Source organism: Hemiscyllium ocellatum, chromosome 26 (assembly GCF_020745735.1).
Source record: "Hemiscyllium ocellatum isolate sHemOce1 chromosome 26, sHemOce1.pat.X.cur, whole genome shotgun sequence".
NCBI lineage: Eukaryota > Metazoa > Chordata > Chondrichthyes > Orectolobiformes > Hemiscylliidae > Hemiscyllium > Hemiscyllium ocellatum.
This window is the reverse complement of record NC_083426.1, coordinates 46,080,497-46,106,105: the sequence shown is the minus strand read 5'-3', so window position 1 is coordinate 46,106,105 and position 25,609 is coordinate 46,080,497. Positions and strand designations below refer to the sequence as shown.

At 45.1% G+C, this 25,609-nt stretch overlaps 1 protein-coding gene across 4 annotated transcripts in view; it reads right to left on the bottom strand.

Moving 5' to 3' along the window:
- The window catches only part of mical1 (microtubule associated monooxygenase, calponin and LIM domain containing 1), a 105,833-nt gene that overhangs the window by 58,144 nt on the left and 22,080 nt on the right, over positions 1–25,609 (bottom strand). For 3 of the 4 annotated variants that reach the window (XM_060845580.1, XM_060845582.1, XM_060845583.1), the window contains exons 2-13: positions 23,257–23,336; positions 20,738–21,052; positions 15,946–16,153; positions 15,386–15,502; positions 14,863–14,964; positions 12,397–12,552; positions 10,051–10,151; positions 8,031–8,288; positions 6,273–6,388; positions 3,310–3,436; positions 2,110–2,191; positions 420–567 (exon numbers count right to left, since the gene is read on the bottom strand). In XM_060845580.1, coding sequence (XP_060701563.1) covers positions 420–567; positions 2,110–2,191; positions 3,310–3,436; positions 6,273–6,388; positions 8,031–8,288; positions 10,051–10,151; positions 12,397–12,552; positions 14,863–14,964; positions 15,386–15,502; positions 15,946–16,153; positions 20,738–20,980 — 1,658 coding nt within the window. In that variant the 5' untranslated portion in view covers positions 20,981–21,052; positions 23,257–23,336. Of the gene's footprint in view, positions 1–419; positions 568–2,109; positions 2,192–3,309; positions 3,437–6,272; positions 6,389–8,030; positions 8,289–10,050; positions 10,152–12,396; positions 12,553–14,862; positions 14,965–15,385; positions 15,503–15,945; positions 16,154–20,737; positions 21,053–23,256; positions 23,337–23,522; positions 23,609–25,609 lie in introns of those variants that run through there. The other variant, XM_060845581.1, reaches the window with a different exon arrangement.

Sequence of the window (25,609 nt, the reverse complement as noted above, 5' to 3'; positions counted from 1 at the left end):
GTATTTGAACTAATTCTGAGATGGAGTTGACAGCAAAGGAATATCAGCTGTATGGAGCACAGGTCTGTACGTTGTTGTGTCTCCCAGGTACATAGACGAGGAATGACAACATTCCCATTGCCTCTCACAACTGGAGGGCAGTCTAAATGCCTTACAACTTTAGAAATATGCTTGCCGTGGTAGTAATCTCACATGTAAGCCAACCTGGGAACAGCAAGATCCCACAAATGACCCTCAGGTTAATGAGAAGGTGTGATTCGACAATGGCAGTTGAGGAGTGAATTCTGGTCAAGAACACTGGGTTATGTGATTTGCTGACCTTTGGGCTTGTTGAAACTTCGATGCATCACATCACCGAGGGCAGACTATTTTGACAAAGTCAAAAATATAACATTCGTTATTATCTTGCTGCTACTCACATAAGGTCTGGGCGGAAATGGTGAATCAGAGCACACAGTGCCAGGCCTGTCTTCCAGGACGTGGTTAGGTCAACGACTTTTACATTCCTGTAGCTTCTTGTGTGCTGTTGACACCAGCTCAGGAGCTCTTCGTAACCCACACAGGAATCTACAAGAAGCACTCACGGTCACATTCAGTATACAGTCTGAGAACAGCATGGACAGTCAACAATCCCCCCAGGTGCTGACTGATACCTAGTCAATCTCTCTCTAAACCTCTACACCTTACGAAGAATTACATATAACATTTTTTCACATCTTTTCATTGCCTTGGTAGATAAAGGAATTGTAACTGCATATCACATAGATGTACACAAGTACACAAAGGTGCACATGGAAGTTCATGTGCATATTTTACACACATGCACATACACACAGCAGGTGAAATTCACCTTGGTTGGCAATAATGAATTGCAACTGGTTATATACTTGAAGTCAACAGACAGAAAAGCAGGCAGAGAGTAATGGGCTCTTGACTCACAAGCACCACCTTTACCCATCTGAGGGAGCCAAATGTCTTACCCCACCTCCCATTCACTGCTTACAAGTTCAAAAGTGACAGGCCCACTGCAGTAGTTCCCATTCTGGTTTATACTGGTGAACTCAGCACAGACGAAGCATTGAAACTGAAGCTCTATTCCTCACTGGTACATACAATATGAAGCAAGGTCCGCAGTGCAACTGAATTTAGGACCTAGGAACAGGATTAGGTCCTTCTGTCAACTCTACTCCAGCACTCAGTAAGATCAGGGCTGATCGGATTGTGGCCTCAACTCCACTTTCCTGCCTGCCCCAGCAACACCCCCTTCCCCACAATCCTTGTCGATCAAACAACAGTTGAAAACTCAAGGGCGCAGTTTCCAGTATTTTCTGGGGAAGAAAATTTCATGTACTAACTGAAATAACTGCATTGAGGCCGGTATCCTGTCACCAAGTCACTCCTTATTTACTTGTGCACAGTACATTGGCTGTTGCCAGCCAGTTCAGAGTCAGTCCCCTCAACTAGGGAGATTCTGAATCTCCTGGTTATATTTGTCAACCAGGGTTCCCTAACTGGTTAACAACCTCAGTTAAGGATCTCATAGTCAACAAGATCCACCTGGTTCCAATCACTACAATAACCCCTTTCAGAGGAACAAAAAATCACCTCACCTCTGACTTAAAAGGGAAGACCGCTTATTCTTAGCCTGTGTCCCTTAGTTCTAGCCTCCCCTAGAAAAAAAAATCCTCCTTGTATCCACTTTGTCTAATCCCCTCTTGTGCGCTGTGATAAAATCCGCTGTCATTCATTTACACTTGTCAATCTAACCTTTTCAAATTTCCCTTGTAACCTTCCATCTCAGAAATGAGAAACTCCTTGACAAAAACAATTTGATTCAAGAGGGTAGTAGATAATGAGCCTGCTCTGTTAACAGTCACTGTGTTAGCACAGGAAAAGTCACCCAGGTTTCATCCTCCTCCATAATACCCCACGACTATCACTGGAAAAGGAGCACAGTGCCAGGCTTTTATGACAGAATAATAGATCGACACAAACTGTCAAAGGCCAGGTATAATACGATGTCAGGAAGTATATAATTTTAAAATAAAAGTGAGGGAATCAGACCATTTTGTTAAGTTCCATCTGAGATGGTTTCACTTTGTGTCTTACCACTGTGTAGCATTTTCCCCTTTGTCTGGTTGGTGTCCTTCTCTGTAGCTGTGCTCCTTCCCACATCATACAGATGCTGCACCTTCAGCGGATAAATTAATTGATAAGTTATTCTGTGTCTCGGATGTAACATAATTCAACAGTCACAGACCCAAAATATGTCCCCTTCCGCAGGTACAGCCTGACCTGGGATGCCTTGATGGTATAAACCCTCAACTTGCCATCAGACCTGAATGTCAGTTATCAATTCACAAGCCTGCAGCCCGTCCTTGCAATTAATGCAAAATATTTTCAATGGATGCACCACAATAAGGACATTCAGGGCAGGTCAAAGGTCACCGAATCTGGCTATTGTATCCTGCCCAGTCAGGGAGAAGCTGAATTGTGGAGCAATTGCAAGGAACACCACAGTAAGCTGCTTGCCAGCTCCCTATGGGCACAGAGGTCAGTGCCACACTCACAGCACTTTGCTGCTTTTATAGTGCACTTTGTTTTTCCTCATTGTGTGTGGGTCTCCCTGGATTACACAGCATCACTGACCTGTGAGGGCAGCCGAGGTGTCTTTGGATAGCAGTAACTCTTCAAGGCCTAATTGTTAATGTCCCTCTCTTGACTTCTATTTGACCCAGTCCCACGGACAGAAGAAGTTACGATGCAGACCCAATCAGAGGAGACAAAGAACACATTATAGGAGCTTCTGCCATTTTATAAACTTACAGTCATGGGAATAGAAGTAGTAAGAGCAGGCAATATGACTCTCAAGAGGGACATTCCCTGGGGAAACACCAGTAAAAAACATAGTAATCCCTGGAAATGAAGAGATCATACTGTACTGCTATTTTGAAGTCAACATGGATCAGTATGTGTCATTCACCAGGCAGACTCGTTTAACTTTCAGTAGATCATGACTGAACTCCTGGATCAGCCCCACTTCTCAGTGCAAACCCCACATCTCCTGAACCCCTTCAAGTACAAAAACCTATAATTCTCGACCAGGAATGGATTCCTCAACTGAGCATCCACAGCCCTCTTCCGAAAGAGAATTCCAAAGATTCAGAAACCTCCACGTGACAGGAATGTCCTCAGTTGCAAATAGATGGTGCTCCTCCTCCCGCATCTCACAAGCCGCAGACACCCACTGTCCATTACTGACCCCACGTGATTGATGAGCATTGTCAGAACACGGTGCAAGGCACATACCTGGGCAGGTTTGAAGTAGCTGAGGTTGAGGTTGGGATAGCGGGTGAGTGGATCGATACTGTACTGGCTAATGTTCTTGTTTGTGTTCTGAGGCGTGGTCTGTGACAGCAGCTGGTAGATACTCTCCCTGGAGAAGAACATTCAATAAAGATTGCACTTCATGGAGGAGACATTTGCTGGATTTATAAAGCTCAATCATAGAGGATACAAGATGAGAATTCTTTTATTCCTTCACAGAATGTGCACTTTGCTGGCAAGTCCAGCCCATCCCCAATAGTCTTTGACCTGATTGGCTTGCTCAGCCTTTACAGAGGGCAGTTCAGAGTCAACCACATTGCTGGGGGTCTGCAGTCAGATGTACCAGACGGGTAAAGATGGCAGACTCCCTTCCTTAAAGAATGTTGGTAAACCAGAAGGCTTTTAACAACAATTAACTTTAGCTTTGCGAGATTACTGAGACTAGCTTTACAATTCCTGATATGTTAAGAAAATTATAAGACATAGCAGGATTTGAATCTTGTTCCCAGAGATTGAACCTGGTCCTCTTACAAACACACAATTGCTCCATCATCTCTGAAATGCAATTTGAAACCTTGTGAGATTAAATGGACCAAGGTCTTGCAACAAAACACAGCCAACAGTATTTGACTTTTGACAGGCTCAATTCCCATTTTTCATGAGGTCTCCTTTTCCAGGCTCAAAGGACAGCTATAACTCTGCCTCATTTCCTCAGTGACTGATACAGTGACTGTGTACTCTCCATTTCTGAGATCCGAGATCTCATCACCTTGTCTAATCAGTATTATCCCTGATCAATACCCATAAAACTCTCTCCCCTCAGGAGGTGGAAGGATAGATTACCCACTAGATGCAATATGATCTGACCACCAGTTAGAGTTGATGATCTCCCTATCACTTGGTGATACTCACTGGGGATCGAATTCAGTTGCTGTGCTCCTCATGTTGCAACAATGACCTTCATTGGCTGTAAAGTGCTTTGACACACCTCGAGGCTGTATAAAGTGCTATATCAATGCAACTTCTCTTGTCTATTCATAAAGAGCTGAGAAGCTTTGGTGTTGCTTCTCTATGGTCTGAGCCAGTAATTATTGATATACAATGATTTTCCAATACCATTTCATTTCTTCCACAACTACAGATTCACTGCCTGGTTTCATAAATGGTGCTCTCAGCACCTCCCCCAGGGAACCACCCTTTATGATGATAAGGGAGTTAGACAAAGGAACATAATATCCCTTAAAGCAGTCAAAAGGTGATGACTGGGACATACATGGTCAAACAATCACATATACACAGTGGAGAGCACAGTACCTTTCTTATAACTCATTCATGGGATGTGGCATTGCTGACTGAGCCAGCATTTATTGCCTGTCCCTAGTTACCCTTGAGAAGGTGACAGTGAGCTGCCTTCTTGAACCTGCAGTCAATAGGTAGACAAGGGCAGAGGTGCGTAAGAACATAATTACTTGTAACATTCTTCAGTGTTGCTGAGTCATTGCCCAGGAACCTCTGCCCTAACCTCACTGTTGGTGCCTCTATACCCTAAGACTGCAGTAGTTCACATTATTGTGTTTGGTAGGCTATGCAACTGTACTGAGATACACAAGATAACCCAAGCCTGACTCACCCAACATTCACAAACACCAATGGAGAGTTTAGGAGCACAATTTCTTTTAATATTTGTTCACAGGATGTGGACATCGCTGGTTGGGCCAGCATTTATTGTCCAGTGCTAATTGGGAAAGTTAATGGTGAGCTAACTTCTTGAATTGCTGCAGTCCTTGGTGTTGGGAGCACTCACAATGCCATTAGGGAGGGAGTTCCAGGATTTTGGCCCAGCATCCCTGAAGAAACTTGTAGATGGTGATACTTCTATACCTCTGCAGCCATTGGTTTCACAGTTGGCAGGTTTGGAAGCACTGGTGAGTTGTTGCAGTGTGTTTTGTAGATGGTACACCCTGCTGCACTGTGTGTCAATGGTGAAGGGAGAAAATGTTGAAGATGGTGAATTGAACTACTAATCAAGTGAGCTGCAGTGTCCTGGATAGTGTCAAGCTTCTTGAGTGTTGTTGGGACTGCACTCATCCAGGCAAGTGGGGAATATTTCATCACACTCCTGATTTGATTGGTATCACATCCATAAGCATCCATCCCCTCCATCACTGACATTCGATAACAGCCGTGTGTGCCTTCAATGCACTGTAGAAATTCACCAAAGATAGCACTTTCCAAACCCACAACCACTTCCATCTAGAAGGACAAGGGCAGCAGAGACATGGGGACACCACCACCTGCAAATTCCCCTCCAAGCCAATCACCATCCTGACTTGGAAATATATCACTGTTCCTTGCTGGGTCAAACTCCTGGAGTTCCCTCCCTCATGGCATTGTGGGTCAACCCACAGCACATGGACTGCAGCGGTTCAAGAAGGTAGCTCACCACCCTCTTCTCCAGGACAGCTGGGAATGGGCAATAAATGTTGGGCAGACAGTGACACCTATGTCCCATGAGTGAATAAAAGAAACTTATGCCTTATAGATGGTTGACAGGGCTTGAGGAGTCAGGAAATGAGTTATTCATTGCAGGATTCCCAGCTTCTAACCTGCTCTTGCAGCCATATTGATATGGCTAGTCCAGTTCAGTTCTGAGTCAATAATAATCTCCCAGGATATTGATAGTGGTGGATTGGTAATGTCATTGTATGTTATGGGGCAATGGCTAGATTGTCTGTTGTTGGAGACTCTCCCTCACTTCCCCTTCGCCCACCCCACATGCAGACACAAGGTCATCTGAGTCTTGGGTTGAGCCTAGTCTACATGCCCATCATTCACAGTGGGCAAGAAATCCAAACGTTAATGAAAGCAACCATCAGCTCAATGAAAAATTAAACAGCATGGAAAGCATACAAGTGACAATATGTTCAAAACTGTTTCACTCCTACCTCTCAGCCAGGAGCTCCAGAGGGGTGGTCCCCATACTCCACTTCCGCACTAACCATGCAGCGTCAAACGCCGCAAGGAATCCACGTGCAATGCCAGTCCCTAGTGGCCAGAAGGGCTGAAAATAAAAGGAATTGCAGGAACATGTGGTAATTCATTCATTTACACTCTGCAATTTGTGTGTTCATCTTGTCAAGATAAATGACAGACTACAGAAAGACTAGGAACATGGCAGCACAGTGGCTCAGTGGTCAGCACTGCTGTCTCACAGTGCTAGGGACCTGGGTTCGGTTCCATTCTCACGTGCCTGTCTGTGTGGAGTTTGCATATTCTCCCTGTGTCTGTGTGGGTTTCCTCCTCCGTGTGCTCCAGTTTCGTCCCACAGTCCAAAGATGTGCAGGTTATGGATTGGCCTGGCTAAATTATCCATAGCGGCTACTTTGGTGGATTAGCCATGGGAAATGCAGGGGGATAGAGTGTAGGTCTGGGTGGGATACTCTTTGGAAGGTCAGTCTGGACTCAGTGGGTCAAATGGCCTGCTTCCACACTGTAGGGATTCTGTGAAGGCTCAGAAAGTGCTATTGTCAACATGTCTCAGGTCCCTTTGTCTTAGATTTGAACTGAAGACATTGCTGAAAACTGGGCTGGTGTCATTGAAGTAACAAGGAATTAACGATTCTGCTTTCTCTACCCCCTTCCCAAGTTACACTCAGAAAGGGAAGTGGAGAACTGTTTCAACTTGCAGACTGAGTCCACAAATTCTGTGAAGACCCCACCTATAAGTTGACCTCAGCCAGGATAGTATGGCGGGGGCAAGTTAGCAAGAGGCTGTTACGTCTGTAGAATAAACCTGCCTGGAAAGCTAATTGTGGACCTGCAGAAAGGGGGTTTCCAAACGGCCTGCTAGAGCAAGAATGCAGGTGTGTGTCGGTGCCTGCTGGTAGAACCATTAACTTGATCAATACCGTCTGACACTGGCTGGCCATGAGCTTTAGAAAGGGGAGGAACACCAGGCCGACTGCTTAGGTCTGAAGATGGGACCAAAGAGTTGATATTATTTCAAAGCAGCGTAGACTTAAGTTGAATTTCAACAAAGTTTTTTTTAAGATAATGAAGAAAATCGAATACGTTTTGAGTTGACATTGTTGTTCATTTTAAATTGACTAGGGAGGAGAAAGTGGTGCAAATTTCAATAGCACAAAGTCAGATCCACATTCCAGATGAGTAAGTACCCCTGTCCTAGAGAGTACAGGAACAGGCTGCTGACTCGTACAGTCACCAGCTCCTCGGTTAGTTTCTATTCCTGAAGAAAAGATTCAGAGAAGAATTTCCCCAAAATGTTGCTTGCTTTGATTTGGATTTTTGATTTTTCTGAAAGATCGGGTGGTGGAGGTTGAGACACAGATATTACGAAGCACACAATATCAAGGGTTAGATTTCCACTGGGGGGATTAGCCCTTCGTATTTGCCCTCAAATACTGACATGGGGGTAGCAGAGGGCAACTGGTCCATATGAAAGCACAACCCAGCAAAGACGAAATTCCTTTTGAAGAACAAAGAAGATTAGTCAGAGCTGTTTTAAACCCAGGCCCTGTTTTGAACATGGTAGATTGTAATGGCATGCAGTCAGACCAGTGGTGACTTGTCGGATCAGTCTGTCTGCGTGGATTGATCCCACAGGACAGACCAACTCCAGTAGACATATAAAGCTCAGTGGGTAGCCCCAATATAAGACCTTATTGTAACCAGCAAGCACTCACCTCCACCAGGCAGTCTCCCACCAGGGCGACTAGTAACCGGCGCCCGTGCTGTTCCTTCACCAGGGCGGCATTCTCTGACCGGTACATGCAGGTGAAGTCAAACATGGCCACGTCTGGCTCCCCGCGGTGATTCTGGGCAAATTCCAGGTGCGGAAGCTGGTACTTGGTGGCGAAGTTGGCAGCTTCCTGGGCATAGGAGAGGAGAGATTTCGAACAGACGTTCTGTGGCGACAGCAGGGAATCTGCGTCTTGCTTGTCCTGTCAAAGTGAGGTTGGTTAGTCAGGGACTGTTATTCCATTGAGAACTGCCAAATCACCAGTAGAAGTACAGCAAAGGGCTGTGGCTGATAGGTTGGTGGGTAGGGGGCTCTGCACAAATTCAGAACTGAGCCAGACAGATCAGCCTCAGCTGAACCTAAGGGGGCGATACCATTGTCCTCAGTCTGTTTGCTTTAGCTGGTAAAAGATAAATGAGCCAGTGTGGCTCGCCCTCTACTGAGCAAAGAGAAGCTGGTACAGGGATGCCATTGGTGAAATACTCATTGTGTGGTCCATCAGACCATAAGAGCAGAAATTAGGCCATTCAGCCCTTCGTGTCTGTTCCGCCATTCGATCATGGCTGATAGGTTTCTCAACCCCATTTTTCCACTTTCTCCCCATAATCTATAACCCCCTTGGCAATAGTGGGGCACAGTGATACCTCTACCAAAACCTTTGGTGCCATGACTAAGAGCTGGCATCAAGATAGAACTGGGGAAGCATCTGTCCATGTATGGCCTTCATCAGTGGCATCCTGGCACACACTAGACATCACTGAGGAGGGGAGCAGCTACCACCAGTCTATTGCTGGGATACTACTGGCCTTGTGAACATCCCCTTTTAAATTATGTGAGTAAATTCCGGGATTTGCTCAAAGCCAATTGAATCAGGGTCGGTGTTGATTAATTCCAGTTGGTGACTGACCATTATCTTTACTCATATATGCCATTAAGATGAGATGCTGAGTAGGATTTCAACCAAGTTTGGTCAGCGCTCTCAGGGCAGCTTACTGACAATTTCCAGGGCTCCCAATATAACGGACAGTGCTAGAGACCTCTGACATCTTTGGGCAATTTGGACCACAGTGCCTTCACAGAAGGTTCCAAGGGGTTGGAAGGGATGCTCGAGGCTGTTTCGAGAGATAACAGATTAAATAGGCACAAAAAGAAAATTCTGAGGAACATTCTAGATTAATTGCTCCATGATCTTTTTCGGCTTCCATTTTATCCTTCTAAAGTTGACCTTTTGCTCACTGCTGTTTTGCATCGCTGCTATTGAAATGGACAATATTGAGAGGATGAAGCCCCCAAAATATGTCACCACTCCCATCAAGATAATCTACTCAACCATCATGAAAGGAACCGTCAGTACAGGCCAGAAGAAGCCAGAAGCTCCTGTATCACTGGACAGGTCATCATCAGGTGAGGATAAAACTGAATATGGGTGATAATGGACCCCGTGGTCAAATAACTCAGTCAGAAAGTGTATTTAGCGCTGGAAAAGCACAACTGGTCAGGCAGCACTTGAGGAGCAGGCGAGTCGACGTTTTGAGCATCAGGAATGATCTCCTCGGATGCTGCCCGACTGGCTGTGCTTTTCCAACACCACACATTTTGACTCTGATCTCCAGCACCTGCAGTCCTCCTAGTCAAATAACCCAGCATGTCTCAGTGCCAAGGTGTGCCTGTGTACCTGAGGTAGGTGTACAGGCCTACAGGGCCTACACCAGGAAAAGGCAGCAGCACCACAAGACAGTTGTTCTCAGGCAATAACACAAATGGGCAACAGTGGTCTGGCACACTTTGTTGAGAAACAACTGGAGCAAATCGAAAAGAGTGGCCAATTTACCATCACTCAATCAACACTGCTGGCTGAAAGAATCATCAACCCTTACAGTACCATCTTCCAGTGACAGATTCCCAACTTTTATGACAGATGGAGACCCTCAATGCAAACACGCATGAAAATAAATAGGCTTCACCTGCTCAATGACACCACACTTCAGCAGACTCTGTTTCCTTGCAGTCATCACAAAATAGTGAGTGTCATCCTTGTAGTAAACGATGTTCTCCAAGTCAATCCCTGAAGGTGAATGGAGATGATTTTAAAACCACTCATGGTGTACACTGGATAGGTGTGGGGAAGGGGAGGGTTAATTTGAATATCTCACATATTTCAAACAGAAACCAGTTTAGTTTGAAGAGCTAGCTGCAGTTTTTAGTCGTGTACACAGATGGGAAATTCTCACTCTCAGCTCTCACATGGACAAGGTGTCCAAGCATTGTCAATGAGAATGCCTCATCTACTCAGCCCAGCACTTGCCAGAGGGATACACAGTTTTCAATTAGCTCCATCACTCATAGCTTTAAGATACTCACTTGACCCGTACCCCTTCTATTGCACCTTTTGATTACAGAAGATCTGGAGTGGGCAGAGGGTAAAATTCCAAGTTGTTTTTGTCATAATCCCCCAGCTCACATTTGTAATGTATCTGAGGTCCATGAATAATCACACGTTCTCCCTGCCCTCGGCACCCAGCCTCCAGGTCTCACAGAGTGTTGTGACCATCGAAAATATCAGCAGCAGAACGATGGGATGGGTTTACCAATGTACCAGATGCCAAGTGAAAGGCAGGGCTTTAATGCATTGGGGTACAGGCTGGCAATGGTCATGAGGTTTATGAGGATGAGGTAGGATGATGAATGTTCAGAGGGCAAGAAGGTAGGGAGGGGCTGGGTGGGTAATGGGGAGTGAGGAAAATGGTGCTGTGTTGTGTGGGGAGGGACAAGAGGTAATGTCATGTTGGTGAGTGTGAGGGGGCGAGTGGGACATTTGTAGCAGGCAAGGGTGGGGTGGGTATTGCACTGGGAGGGGGAGTGAGTGCTGAGTGTCGCAGTTTAGGAAGTAAGGGCAAGTGTCACATGGTACAGAAGACACATTGTGTGGGCAACTGTTGGGTATCCTATTTGCAGGGGCTGGGAAGGAAGGAGCAGGTGCCACATTTGGGACGGTCGAGGTATGGGACGGGTATGGTCATAGCTGATATTAGTTCAAACTCCTTTGATAGAGTCATACAACACAGAAACAGACCCTTCGGTCCAGCTTATTTATACTTTCCCAAACTAAACCAGTCCCATTTACCTGCATTTGGCCTCTGAACCTTTCCTATTCATGTTCCTGTCCAAATGTCTTTTAAACGTTGTAACCGTAGCCATACCTACCATTTCCTCTGGCAGTTCGTTCCATATATGGACCACCCTCGGTGTGGAAAAGTTGCCCTTCAGGTCCTTTTTAAATATTTCCCCTCTCATCACAAAATTATGCCCTCTCGTTTTGGACTCCCCTACCCTAGGATAGATACCTTTGCTATTCACCTCATGATTTTATAAACCTCTATAAGATCATTGCTCAACCTTCTACACTCCAGTGAAAAGAGTCCCAGGCTACCCAGCCTCCCCTAATCACTCAAACCCTCCCGCCCCGGTAACTATTCTCTGCTCAGAAGGTGAAGTTGAAAATCCAGCAACTGCCAGCTTCCTTTTCTGTCAGGGAAGATCACCCAGACATCATCAAATGATAACAGTAGACTGGGTGATTCAGCAATGATCGTCACATGTTGAGGAGTTAGATTCCATAAGGGTTATCACGGCAGCTGAGGCAATGGAGATATGCAGAAAGGGCACCTTTGACAGAGATGTACTTGAGTGATGACTGTGTTAGCGGGCAACAGGAATCTCTGAAAGAAGCCAAGCGATTGAACTGAGAATCACTACAGGCAAGTAGGAACAGAAGGCCATTCAGCCCTCAAACCTAGTCTACTATTCAATTATAGCTGGAGCGACCTCTGCCTAATTGCTCTGATTCATTTGCCCAACAAAAATCTATCAAACCCCACTCTCAAAATACTCAGCCTCAACGGCTTTTCGAGGAGTGGAAAGTTTCTGATTTTCACTGCCATTCATGTGAAGAGGTATTTCCTGCCATTACCCCATGAAAAGCCCAACTCTAATTTTAAAACTAAGGGCCTTGTACTGGAAACTGTCCTCTAAAAGTAACTTCTCTCTAACCGCTCCTTAAATTAGTTTAAACACTGCAAATTGTTCATCTCTCGAGTTTCTATATACAAGCGAACAGAAGCCTTGTTCACCCAACCTGGGGCTGAAAGCTAACCATTCTAGTTGTGGGATGAATCTTAAGGCACACAACTGGAACCTCAACATGGTCAGTGCAGCTGCTGCTGTGAGAGAGACATAGGTTTAACTCCCCTGAGCCGTCAGTGGGCGGGTGGAGTGTGAGTGAACTCCCTTGTGGGGTCGAGGTTCCTGACCTGTGTCCTTGCGAAGCTGCTGGAAGAATTTCTGGTTGTAGAGGTAAGCGACTCCACTGATTTCCTCAACCTTGGCCTCTGCTGTGGTGTTGTAGTTGATGAAATTAGCCGTGATCCCAATCGCCAACTTCCCTCGCATCTCCTTCTTCTTGAACCCTACAAGTTTCACAAACAGAACTCACTGAGACAACCTGAATTGTTGTTTCAAATGTGTAACTTGGATGGCACAATGCTGACTACCCCTTAGTGGGTCATGGCACACTTCCACTGTGCCTGCGAAATCTAGTGCCAACCGAGTGGGCACCCATTCTCGTCGTGGCTCAGTTGGTAGAGGATTTACCTCCGAGACAAAAGACTGTGGGCTCAAGTCTCAGTCCAGACTAACCTGCCACTCCAGCCTGGTGGATCTCAGAGATCCCATGTCAATGTTTCAAGGTGGTCATGAATGTTTTCTCGTTTTCTCTACAGCACTGGAAGAGAATATCTGTTCGTCATCACATGGGAACTTGTTTTCCACTATGTTATTGCTGCACAACATTTCAAAACCACTTATCGGCTGTAAATTGCCTCAGGGTACCCTAAGTTCATGAACGGAGCTATATCAATGTGCAATCTTACTTTTAAACTCTCAGCCATTACAGAGTTGATTGACTTCAGCAGCAGAAGTATCAGAGTCAGGATTCCACCTTCTCATCCAGGGACAGAGTGCGTATGACAATTTATAAGCATGGAAACAGAAACAGAGATAGTAATGTGCCCAGGGTGTTAGGTCTCAGTGCCTGATAGTAACTGGGGTGCTGTGATCAGCTGATCTGGGTGAACTTGAAGACCCAATGTCTCACAGCCACTGTCACCTTCAGTTCCTGGTCTCTGCTTCTTCCCTCATTGGGATTAAGGCTCAACAGGAGCTGACAACCTTCCAGAATACCTTCTCTGTCTGTCTCTCTGCCTGGAGAGTCACAACAAACATAACTATTTCAGCTTGGAGTGTGTGACACTGCCGCACTCAAAATACAAATCCTCTTCCATACAAGCAGTATGTATTGACCCCCCCCCCCCCCACCCCCTTTGCAAGTTTACAGTGCTCAACTAACTACTGAACAAGTTGCACCATACTTTGCAAGGTTTATCAAGCACTACTTCCCCACTCATGGTGAAAGTGCGGTTTGTGTGTCACTTCCTATCCAACAGTCTCACTAAAGCTATCACACATCAATGCTTCAGCAGATTCACACAGGACACATGCAGATCCACTCAGCCCCTTATGTTGTTTGAGCATCTCTAAGTTCAGTAAAACTGCTTTTCTTGTGGTACTGCACACAGCCAGCTGGATGACCAGGTGCCTGTGTAACATGTTCAATATTCTGCTAAACAGCAGCCACTGTTGTGTTGAGAATTTTTGAAAAAATCCATCAGCACTATTCTGCTGTGAACAGTTATAATAACCAAGGTTTCAGCTCAATACTGTGTTTTATTAATTCATTCTTATGATATGAGTATTGCTCAGCCATTTATTACCTTAAAGGATATTAGGGGTTTTGACAAGGGTTACCATGTAGGCTGGCGTGTTTTAAAATCCAGAAATTTTTATTGAATTCAAATTTCACCATCACCCATCTGTGGCAGATTTGAACTAATCTGCCCAGCCTGTAGTTCTCAGATTACCAGTCTATTGACAGTACCACTACACCATCATCTCCAGCTGTGGTCTAAGCACAAAGGCTGACACTGTCATTCGAGACCTAAAGTGACCATCCCTCCATTTATACTATCGCCCAGGACCAGGGACCAAGCCCGGGCTCAGGATTTTAAGCTCTAGCCAATAGCAGGAATATCAGATTCTCTGTGGTAGTGATTGAAGGGCTAGAACCTTAAGGGACCTGTCTTTCCAGGCAGAGAACCTTTCAGAAAGAGAACTCAGTGTTTCCTTTCAGCACAGATGAGACAGACAATAGGAAATCGCCTCATGCATCTTTTTCCTCAGTCAGATTGGAAATGGGAAACTCTTGTTGGCAACTCAAAACAAGCCTGTGAAGTGTAGAAGGATGAATAGAACTTATCCCAAGGTAGATCATTACAACAAACTGTGTCCTATGTTCTAACAAACAAATATACAACTTTCAATTTGACCTTTCCTTCTCAATTTTAAGTGTAAATTACAGATATTCAGCCTCTTGGGTGAAATTAATGCTTTTTTTTTGCAATAGTGATTACACCTCAAAGTATTTCACTGGTTATCAAGTGGGATATTCTGAGGTAATAAGAAGTGCCATATAAATTGAAGTTCATTTTTCATTCCAAATGCATTTGTTCAGGGAACTCAGCAATTACGGACAATCTGCCTCTTGTTCCACATTTATTTCTTGACCCATTCTTTATTATTTTCAAGGTCTTGGACACAAATTTCAAGAAATGTATGCAAGGGGCGAGTCAGCAATCCAAGTTGTGTTTTTTGAGTGGTCTTACCTTCAGGGACATATTTGCCTCCACCAGCTGAAACAAAGACATCAAACTCATACTTGGACAGCGAATGGCCAGTTGGCAGAAGATCAGCTCGCCATCCAATCCCTGTAAAACAGAGACAAAGAAATACACTGGGATTGATTTATGAAATGAATATCAAGGGCTGTGTCTTATAATGGACCCAGTGCAGACAGAGAGTGCAGATGGTATGCAATAAAATAGCTAAAATGCATAGATTACTTCCTACGTGTGTTTAATTCCCCAGCGCTTTCCCTCTACCATGTACTAGATATTCTACCATGTATGAATTATTATTATTACATGTTTGTCTCACAATTGCCTTTCCTCCCCTCATTCATGGGTTAATTTACCAATGGGACATTGAGTTCTTGTCCTGTGCCATCCATTCGTAATGAATGGGCTCTGTGATCAGTGGGAACGGTCATGGGTTAATGATGCCCACCACATAGTCTCACATCACTGGAGGTGTGCAGCAAGCTCCCTGCCTATCACGCCACGTCTGTACCTTTCTCCTTCTGATCTTTCGGAGGCTTTATGAGTCCTTTGTATTCCACGTTGACATGGACTTCCACACCCAGGATGAGAGCCACCTTCAGCAGAATTAGCTGCAATTGCCGGATGCCTGTCACAGAGGGATTGGAAAGTTGGTTACCCATTGGAGTCAATCACTGGAAGGTTTTCAGTAATGAGGAAGATAAGCTACTGGCAGTAACCCTCTACAGAATTAATGCAGTATTTCCATATTAGTACAATGGAGGGTACATAGGTTTGTCCGATCTTACAGTAGAATAAAAGGCTAACATAACATTGAGGACAGAAGGGCATCTACTGTGCTTTACTGTTCTATGTTCTATATACAGGGAGCCCAATATACTACAGGTAAAGTCCCTGTGCATAACATGTCAAATTCAGGAACATAGTCCTGTTACTCTTATACTAATGTTCTGAAGCCACACAAAGATTTGAGACATCCTGAGGTAATTTTAGGGAAACATTTTGCATTTTTATAGACCCTAAGTTCCTAATTTTTTACCCCACTCACACCGTCTGTCTCTATGAACTTACTGATATGGTCAAGGGAACCGGAGCAGAATTTTCCATAGAACTTCTTGGCTCCAAGAGCTCGCAGGTCGTGGATGGTGAACGGCCAGAGGTGGAGAACGTTGTTCCGTGAGAAGCTCTCCCTCTTCTCCACAATGACGACTTTGGCGCCGAGAAAGGCAAGCTCGATGGCAGTGCGGAGCCCACAGGGACCGGCTCCTAGGACCAGCGACTGCAAGAACAATAATCGCAAGGTCAGAAACCTAACAGAAGACCAACAAAATCTCCAAGGGAGAATAAAAAAAAGTCTGTTTCTAACGCAATGCAAATCTACAATCACTAGTTTCACACTCTAACAGAAAGTGAGAGATGTCCAAGGTGTTTCTACACCTGATGACTCCCATTACAGGATCAGTAAGTGAAAGTGAATGACTAAGGACAGCACCAAGAGCTGTAATGTGAGGCACCACCGAAACACAACAAGGGAAAACAAACCTGCAGGATTTAGGAAAGGGATCCTTCATTTCATAAGGGCTTGGGTAGACACTACCAGCAGAACTCCAAATGGTGTGGGCCTCCTGCTCATGGTCCATATTGCTGGCACAAGGCATAATCCATGAGACAAAAGTGGGATGTCATCTAGTAAAGATTTCTGCACTCATCATAGGGGGTGTGAAGGGAAGGTGGCATTGGTGTAGAAGATCTACCATGACCATGTTGAATGGTAGAGCTGGCTCACAGAGCCCTAAGGCCTACTGCTGTTCCTACTTCTATCTTATTTTGTACAGTCATCACTGTCACATTTGACTTTAGACCTGGTCTGACCCAACTCAAGACAAGTCCATTCCAGTCTGTTTAAACCTGACCCACCTCACTTGCTAGAGGAACAAAACAGTTGTCATTATTTCCATCTGAAATGTCTAAACAGCCATTGTTTGGCACCAATGACTGATGAAGTGTGTGTCTGGATGCAAGACCGATCATCAAGGAGCCAATAAACAATAAACAATAGACAATAGGTGCAGGAGTAGGCCATTCTGCCCTTCAAGCCTGCACCACTATTCAATATGATCATGGCTGATCATCCTTAATCAGTATCCTGTTCCTGCCTTATCTCCATAACCCTTGATTCCACTATCCTTGATAGCTCTATCCACCTCTTTCTAAAATGAATCCAGAGGCTGGGCCTCCACTGCCCTCTGGGGCAGAGCATTCCACACAGCCACCACTCTCTAGGTGAAGAAGTTTCTCCTCATCTCTGTCCTAAATGGTCTACCCCGTATTTTTAAGCTGTGTCCTCTGGTTCGGCACTCACCCATCAGCGGAAACATGTTTCCTGCCACCAGAGTGTCCAAACCTTTAATAAGGGCTGGTAACATGAGGGCAAACCCCCTAACACTCAGGTCAATGAGAACATGGATTAAGGGTTCAATCCTGCACATTACTTACTCTATTTCTGAGGCCATGCTTTCAAGTGACTGAGCTATCCACTCAGTTGCATCAAAACAGCAGCTCAAGGAGATGGAGGCCACAAATTGTCAAACAACTAATAGCATCAGTATTAATAAACCATGGCTATAAATAATCTGAGAACATTCAAAGTTGGGGAAAGCACTCCTTATAAATTCTCTCATCTGAAAGCAATCTTTCAGGCTCACTTGAAAGTTTTGAGCTTCTGCAAACTGAAGCTCGTTCTGGTTTCTATACTTGCTGCAATTAGATAGCAATATGGGCGGCGTGGTGGCACAGTGGTTAGCACTGCTGTCTCACAGCACCAGAGACCTGGGTTCAATTCCTGCCTCAGGTGACTCTCTGTGTGGAGTTTGCACATTCTCCCCGTATTTGCGTGAGTTTCCTCCGGGTGCTCCGGTTTCCTCCCACAGTCCAAAAATGTGCAGGTCAGGTGAATTGGCCATGCTAAATTGCCCGTAGTGTTAGGTAAGGGGTAAATATAGGGCAATGGGTCTGGGTGCGTTGCTCCTCCTCGGAGGGTCGGTGTGGACTTGTTGGGCCTGTTTCCACACTGTAAGTAATCTAATCTAAGAGAAACTGATGATGAATTGATCAAAAAAGAGAGAAATGTTTAGCAAATCAAAGGGGGAGCCCAGCTTCTTTCTGCACTGTTCCCTTGAAAATCGTTAACATTGCAGATGAGTGTAAAAGGTTTGAGATGCAGTTGCTGCGTTAGCCTCACTGGAAGTGAAACTTTGCTGCATTACTGAAAAAGACACTTGCTGTTTTTTTTGTTCTGTACGCATCAGGACACGTTCCTGAGTGTGCAAAGAATTTGAGGAGAAAGTGAGGTCTGCAGATGCTGGAGATCAGAGCTGAAAATGCGTTGCTGGAAAAGCGCAGCAGGTCAGGCAGCATCCAAGGAGCAGGAGATTCGACGTTTCGGGCATGAGCCCTTCTTCAGGAAACCAGAAGGGCGAGCAAAAGAGCTGGCAGAGATACTTCTCCTGCATCCACTGAAGGCTGTGCAAAGAATTCCACTGACAACCAATTCTGGATTGCCAGTTGGCTCGCTGTGTTGTGCACTTGTGTGTCCTGGGAGCACCACCCCCACTCCCACCCCCCCCACCCCGCCACCTCCCACCCCCGTACATTAACACAGAAGGCTGTGCTCTTCACAGACAGAAAGGACATGTACACACACACTTTCATTTAAAGCAGGGAACAGCCATTCTCTAGTTTATCCACAGAGTAACACTTTGACCAATTTGCCAGTTTAAATTTAGCAAAGCTTGGCAGTTGACTATCAGTCATCATCTAACTGGTGCACTCTCCATGTCAATGCCTCTACAATCAAGAGTCCAGATGACAACCAATTAGCATTCTCCTCTCATACTGTATAAATGTTTGTTTTCCCATTCAGTTGGTGTTCTTGCAAAGTATCCTGACGAATGCACCACAAAATGTTTCTTTTCTCAGCAATACTCAAGTTCTGCATTACCAAATTAGAATTTGCAACATCCTAAGTTGAAAATAAAATTGTCACAAATAAAAAAACAGGAAGTGGTGAGGGTAGATGGAGCTCAGATATAAGGGTTATGAGGGGGAAGAGACAGGCAACAGATAGCAGAGAGTAAATCCATGTGAGGAAGACTGGTAAATAGTAAGGCAGAGAAAGGGAGGGCAAGCAGAAGAACTGGCAGAGATACTTCTCCTGCATCCACTGAAGGCGTAACACCTGCCCATTTACTGCCCCCCTCCTCAGTATCCAAGGGTCCAAGGGCTTAGGCTTGGAGGGCCGAAGGGCCTGTTCCTGGGCGGTAAATTTTCTTTGTATACCTTCCAGGTGAAGCAGCACTTTACCTGCATTTAACGCAATCTAGTCTAGTGCACTCGCTGCTCATGATGTGACCTTCTCTACACTGGGGAAATGAAGGGTAGACTGAGTGACCACTTTGCAGAACATCTATGTTCTGCCTGTAAAAAAGACTCTGAGCTTGCAGTTGCCTGCCACTTTAACACCCGACCCTGTTCCCTGGCCAATATCTCTGTCTCAGGCTTGTTGCAGTGCTCCAGTGAAGATTAGATTACTTACAGATTACTTACAGTGTGGAAACAGGCCCTTCGGCCCAACAAGCCCTCACCGACCCGCCAAAGCACAACCCACCCATTCCCCTACATTTACCCCTTTACCTAACACTATGGGCAATTTAGCATGGCCAATCCACCTGACCAGCTCAGTGCAAGCTGGAAGAATAACATTTCATTTTCTGCTTGGGGACCCTGCAGCCCTCCAGATGTAATATCGAGTTCAATAATTTTAGGGCCTGAACTCCCCCATGTCCTCGCCCCCTACCCCACACACCAGGCCTTGTTACCACAGAGTGCCATTACCCATTACCTATTGTTAGCCACTAACAGTCTTCATTTACAGCTATTCACCCTCCTAGCCAGATTGTTATCGGTTCCTTTGTCTGTCCAACTGTTCTTCTCACTCTTTGGACTCTATCCTTACCTATCGTTTACTCCTTATCCCTTCCCCCCACCTTATCTTCTGCATGTAAGCCAACATTTTCTGAGTTACCATCAGTTCTGAGGAAGGGTCAATAGACCTGAAACATTAATTTTGATTACTCTTCACAGATGCTGCCAGACATCTGAACTTTTCTAGCAACTTCTGTTTTTGTTTGTTTCTGGTAAAGGATGGCATGGTGGCTCAGTGGTTAGCACTGCTGCCTCACAGCAGCAGGGTCCCAGGTTCGATTCCAGCCTCGTGCGACTGTCTATGTGGAGTTTGCACATTTCCCCTCCGAGTGCTCCGGTTTCCTCCCACAATCCAAAAATGTGCGGGTCAGGTGAATTGGCCATGCTAAATTGCCCGTAGTGTTTAGTGTTAGGAGGGAAATGGTTCTGGGTGGGTTACTCTTTGGAGGGTCGGTGTGGACTGGTTGGGCCGAAGGGCCTGTTTCCACACTGTAAGGAATCTAATCTAATTAAACCACTGTATCGGAGTAGTTACTGGGAAGAACAAGCTGGGAAGAAATTCACGATCAATTTCTAAAAGAACAAACATACAATGTAAGAGATCAATGTAAAAGCTGTGGTTATAAAACAAAAAGTTATGGTCCTGTTCCAATAACCTATTTCAATTTGTAATTGCAAACCTATAATTCGACAATGACAGCAGAACTGAATCCTCAGAACTGCAGCGGGGGACTGCATTTTGGGAGCACAAGAGAAAATTAAAACAAAATTGCAGTGCTGATAAATTGAAAAGGTGATTAAATTCAAAGACTGCATCTGTGCTATGGCACAATGACTGCCAAGCATGCATTTCACATTCATCATGCAGGATGACACTTGCCTTTGTATTAGCACAAGCTTGGCCTTGTTCATAATTTGGATGCGATGCTCGTTTATCCAGCTTAACCCACAGAGCCTTGGCCTTCCAGTAATTGAGGCTGCCTTTTAACTTCTGGTAGAAACTGCGATAGTCGACAGGGTCCAGTTGCAGGACGTGGCAGAGCTCGTGGAATAGGCTCAACGTCTCTTTACACGTCTTTCCTTGCAGGAACTTGTCAAAGAGACTGTGGACCTCATTGTCCATCGTGGTAAGAACTGTCACTCCTGGTTGTCTGACAGGATCCTTTGGCGTTGTTCCAGTCAGCACATCTGAAAGCTGGAAAACAGGAGAGTGGACATTATGCACATTCCCGGCTAATTTCCTGATCCACTTACTCATAATTTAGTCCATGACTGACTTTTTCCACATGATAGAAGCAAATGTTTATATGCACTTCCCGCCTTGTGCTGCTGACTACTGCAGGAATATGATTCCAGGATACACCTGGTGCTTGCCTGCATGCCCATTGTATAGTAGTACAATGTCGGTCTTGTGTAAATGTCACCAACGTATTCAAATATCGGGGTATCACGAATCAACTCCAACTCAGTCCTCAAAAATGCATAATGTCCAGCAGGAAACAGAAAACTCCATAAATGTAGGTCTGTCAAGGCCTGGGTGTACTCTAAAGGTCCCCCTACCTGACGTGAGGCCATTCATACCCAGAGATTTCCCACTCTGCCCTCTGTGAATAGGAACTGCATTCACCACACACCAACCCACTTTTTGCAAAAGGGCTATTCCTACCCCAGTGCGCTCTCTGGGTCCCATGGTCAAACAATGAAAAACTTGCATTTTTATAGCATTTTTCATTACTACGCAATGTTTCAAAGCGTTTTTAGCCAATGGAGTGCTTTTCTTTTCAAGAGAGTTGCAATGTAAGAAAGGCATCAGTCAATTGGCACACAGCACACACTCACACAAACAGGAACGCAGAGGCTGAAGTCCCGTTCAGCTTCCCCGTTTAGAAAATAGCCTTTACTCTTCCTCCCAAAGTGCGGGACCTCACACTTTCCTACACTGTATATCATCTGACATTTCTTTGCCCACTCTCCTAGCCTGTCCCAAGTCCTTCTGCAACCTCCCTGCTTCCTCATCACGACCTGTACCCTCACCCTAACTTGGAAAAATTTAACTTAAAAACAGGAGATGAAGAGGTTTGTACATGTTAATGTGTGTGCACGTATTTCAAATTTAATGTTAATTTAGTTTATCAAGTACTTATTCTCCCTCAATGTTTACTATGAACATAGGAAGACATGACCTGGTGTAAAATTCTGAGCTGAAATAAACAATACTGATAACATCAAGATTTCAAAACATCCCATTTGTTCCTTTATTTTTCTCTCCATTTGTTGGCCATTCTTGTGACTGATTGAATGTGAGAGGCATAGTGACTCAGTGCTGCCTCACAGCGCCAGGGATCCGGGTTCAAGCCCACCCTTGGGTGACAGTCTTCCCTGTGTCTCTGTGGGTTTCCACACAAAGATGGGCAGATTGGCCTTGGGGAAGTATCCAGGGATGTGCAGGCTGGGTGAGTTAGTCATGAGAAATGCAGGGATAAGGTAGATCTGAGTCAGATATGTTTTGGGGGGGGGGTCAGTGTGGAATCAATGGGCTGAATGGCCCATTCCACACTGTGGGGATTCAATGATTGTAATGTAAAGCATTACACACGATGAACAGTTTATACAGGAAGCCAGGAGAAAAGTAAAACTCTGTACCTAGAAAGGCATAGATTCAGCTCGTCTGTAGTAATATATGTGAAAAACTGAAAGTGCTGGGGAAACTCATTTGATTTGAAATGTTAGCTGTTTCTCTCTCCACAGATACTGCCAGACCCCCTGATTTTCTCTTTGTATTTCCAATTTCCAACATTGGCAGTAGTTTGTAGAGCTGAAAATGTGTTGCTGGAAAAGCACAGCAGGTCAGGCAGCATCCAAGGAACAGGAGATTCGACGTTATGGGCATAAGCCCTTCTTCAGGAATCCTGACCTGCTGCGCTTTTCCAGCAACACATTTTCAGCTCTGATCTCCAGCATCTGCAGACCTCACTTTCTCCCAGTAGTTTCTAGTAGCAGGTATGTGGTGTGAAAAATGCCTGCAGCCATTTTACTGCCAGTGAAACACAGTAGGTAAGGTTTACCAACATAATCAGCAACTAAGGGCAATGGGACAATGGCCTTCCCACTTTGCTCTACACTTTCAGGTTTGCAGCTTTGTATTGTAGCTGTGATGTTACCTCACAGAGCTCTGCAGTAACTCTCAGGTAAAACTTTACTTTCCTGAACGCCATTGTTTTTGAACGCGAGTAACAATGGGTTTAAAAATCTCAATCCCTCTGATGTTCTGGAATCCTACGCTCCGCAGCATTTGCATCCTGGTACTTCTACAAACAGACTCAGCAGCTGAGGGAAGAATCTTTGATCCTAAAACAGTGCAGTGTTAGCTAAATGACCGGGATCTGCAGCTCACCTCACCTGGTCAATGCTGAAGGAGTTCTGAACTGACTGAGAATCGGTTGCAGAAGCGGCCTCTCCTCGTGAAAGTGCATCAGACCCTGACAAAGAGACACATTATTACAGTCAGTTTCAGATTGGAAAATGCAACGCTCGTTTCTTAAACTAACCGAAAAGTGACTGCGTGCTTTTGCACACCCAGAATAAATAAACTTTGAACAATGTATTGAAAGGCATGAATGAGGATAGTGCAGGCAACATTTGACATTTAGCTGACGAATTTTCACCTCAGAACGAGATACTGGAAATCTGAAATAAAATCAAAGAATGCTGGAGAAACTCAGCCGGTCCGGTCACATCTGTGGAGGGAGAAGCAGAGTTCGAGGTGGAATTTTTAAACTTGCCTGGTATTTTGACTCGTGTGTGCCTGCATTTTATACCCCTTTGTGTAACGCAGTAACACGCCCAGACCTGTAAATGGTCCCTAGTTTATTCAGTGAGATAGTGAGAACTGCAGATGCTGGAGATCAGAGCTGAAAGTGTGTTGCTGGAAAAGCGCAGCAGGTCAGGCAGCATCCAAGGAGCAGGACCTGACCTGCTGCACCTTTCCAGCAACACATTTTCAGCCCTAGTTTATTCTGCTCTAGTCCCCGGTATTAGTATACATGAGGAGATGTTCTGATGATGACCTGATGGTCTGTCTGTATTGTTACTCAGGCATAAACCATTAAGAATTTAAATGACACAGGTTGAGCAGGGAAGGGGTTGTTGACAGTCCTGATGCACACAATGTGTAAGTAGGTGCGAAGGTCTCAACAAAGGAGAGGTAACTTCTGTTAAACATAGCCATCACTGTTAGGAAGGCTTTAGGGAATTATACAAAAAACACAGATGGCTTGAAATGGAAAAGTCCTTGAATGAATACTTGTGATCTGGATGATTATGGGAACTATTTAAATGTGAATATATTACCAGTTAGATTGTGTTTTTTTTTAAAATGAAATGCCTTTTGTGTATTATCTGGGGGAAAGGAGTTCTACTTTTCACAAAATCTAAAATCTGTTTGTTTTTCCCCAACGTGGAATAAAGGGATGCGTAAGAAAGCATCCACGCAGAGACAGCCAGCTAACCTTGGTATGAATTCAGATTTCTCCAGTTTCCTCATTTCCCCTCCCCCCACCTTGTCTCAGTCGGTTCCCTCAACTCAGCACCGCTCTCCTAACCTGCAATCCTCTTCCTGACCTCTCCGCCCCCACCGCACTCCGGCCTATCACCCTCACCTTGACCTCCTTCCACCTATCCCACCTCCATCGCCCCTCCCCCTAGTCCCTCCTCCCTACCCTTTATCTTAGCCTGCTTGGCTCTCTCTCTCTCTTATTCCTGATGAAGGGCTTATGCTCGAAACGTCAAATTCTCTATTCCTGAGATGCTGCCTGGCCTGCTGTGCTTTGACCAGCAACACATTTGCAGCTAACCTTTCCAGTCTAGGTCAGAGCTTTACCTCAGCTCTGAGGGAGAGTCATCTCGACTCGAAACGTTAGCTTCCTCTCTCTCCATGGATACTGCCTGACCCGCTGTGAGTTCAGTACACATTCCGGCAGCCACAGCAGTTTACTCCTGCATTTATATAGCGATTCATACACCTTTGAACATTTCAAAGCACTTTGCAAGCCAACAAATTACTTCAGGAAAAAGCGCATGTCCAGGTCACAAGCTAAATTAGCTTCGCGCCTTTGAAGAGCAGAGCCAGCTGGACAGTCCACTCCTACTCCTGAAATAGTCAGTTGTAATGTTGTCATGCAGGGGCCATACCAGCCAATTTGCACCTGACATTTCCAATAAATTTGTTTTCATAACCTGATGTTAACTGAGGGATAAATAGTGACCAGACCTCAGATACCTTTGGTATTCTTGTCCTAAATAAGATCTTTTATATCCATCCAAGTAGATGTGGCCTTAGTTTAACATCTTATCTGAACAATGGCATCTTCCAAAGTACCACACACCCACAGCACTGCACTTGACTGTTTCTTTCAGTTTCTTTTGCCGGAAACGTCGGTTTTCCTGCTCCTCGGATGCTGCCTTAGCTGCTGTGTATTTCCAGCACCACTCCAATCTTGACTCTGATCTCCAGCATATGCAGTCCTCACTTTCGCCTAGTTGATTGCAAGGGAGATGTCCAACCAACTGAAACAAACAGGGCAGAAGTGGGTACTGCAATTGGCTTCGACCCTGGGCGACTCCTTGCGAGCTCCCGACAGCAGAAATCAGATTGCTGTTCCGTTAGAACATGAAAGATCTGATTGGAGTTCACACATGGTGCAGTCCGGATAAAATTTTAACTCAAAACCCATTCACGTTACAGAATTGCAAA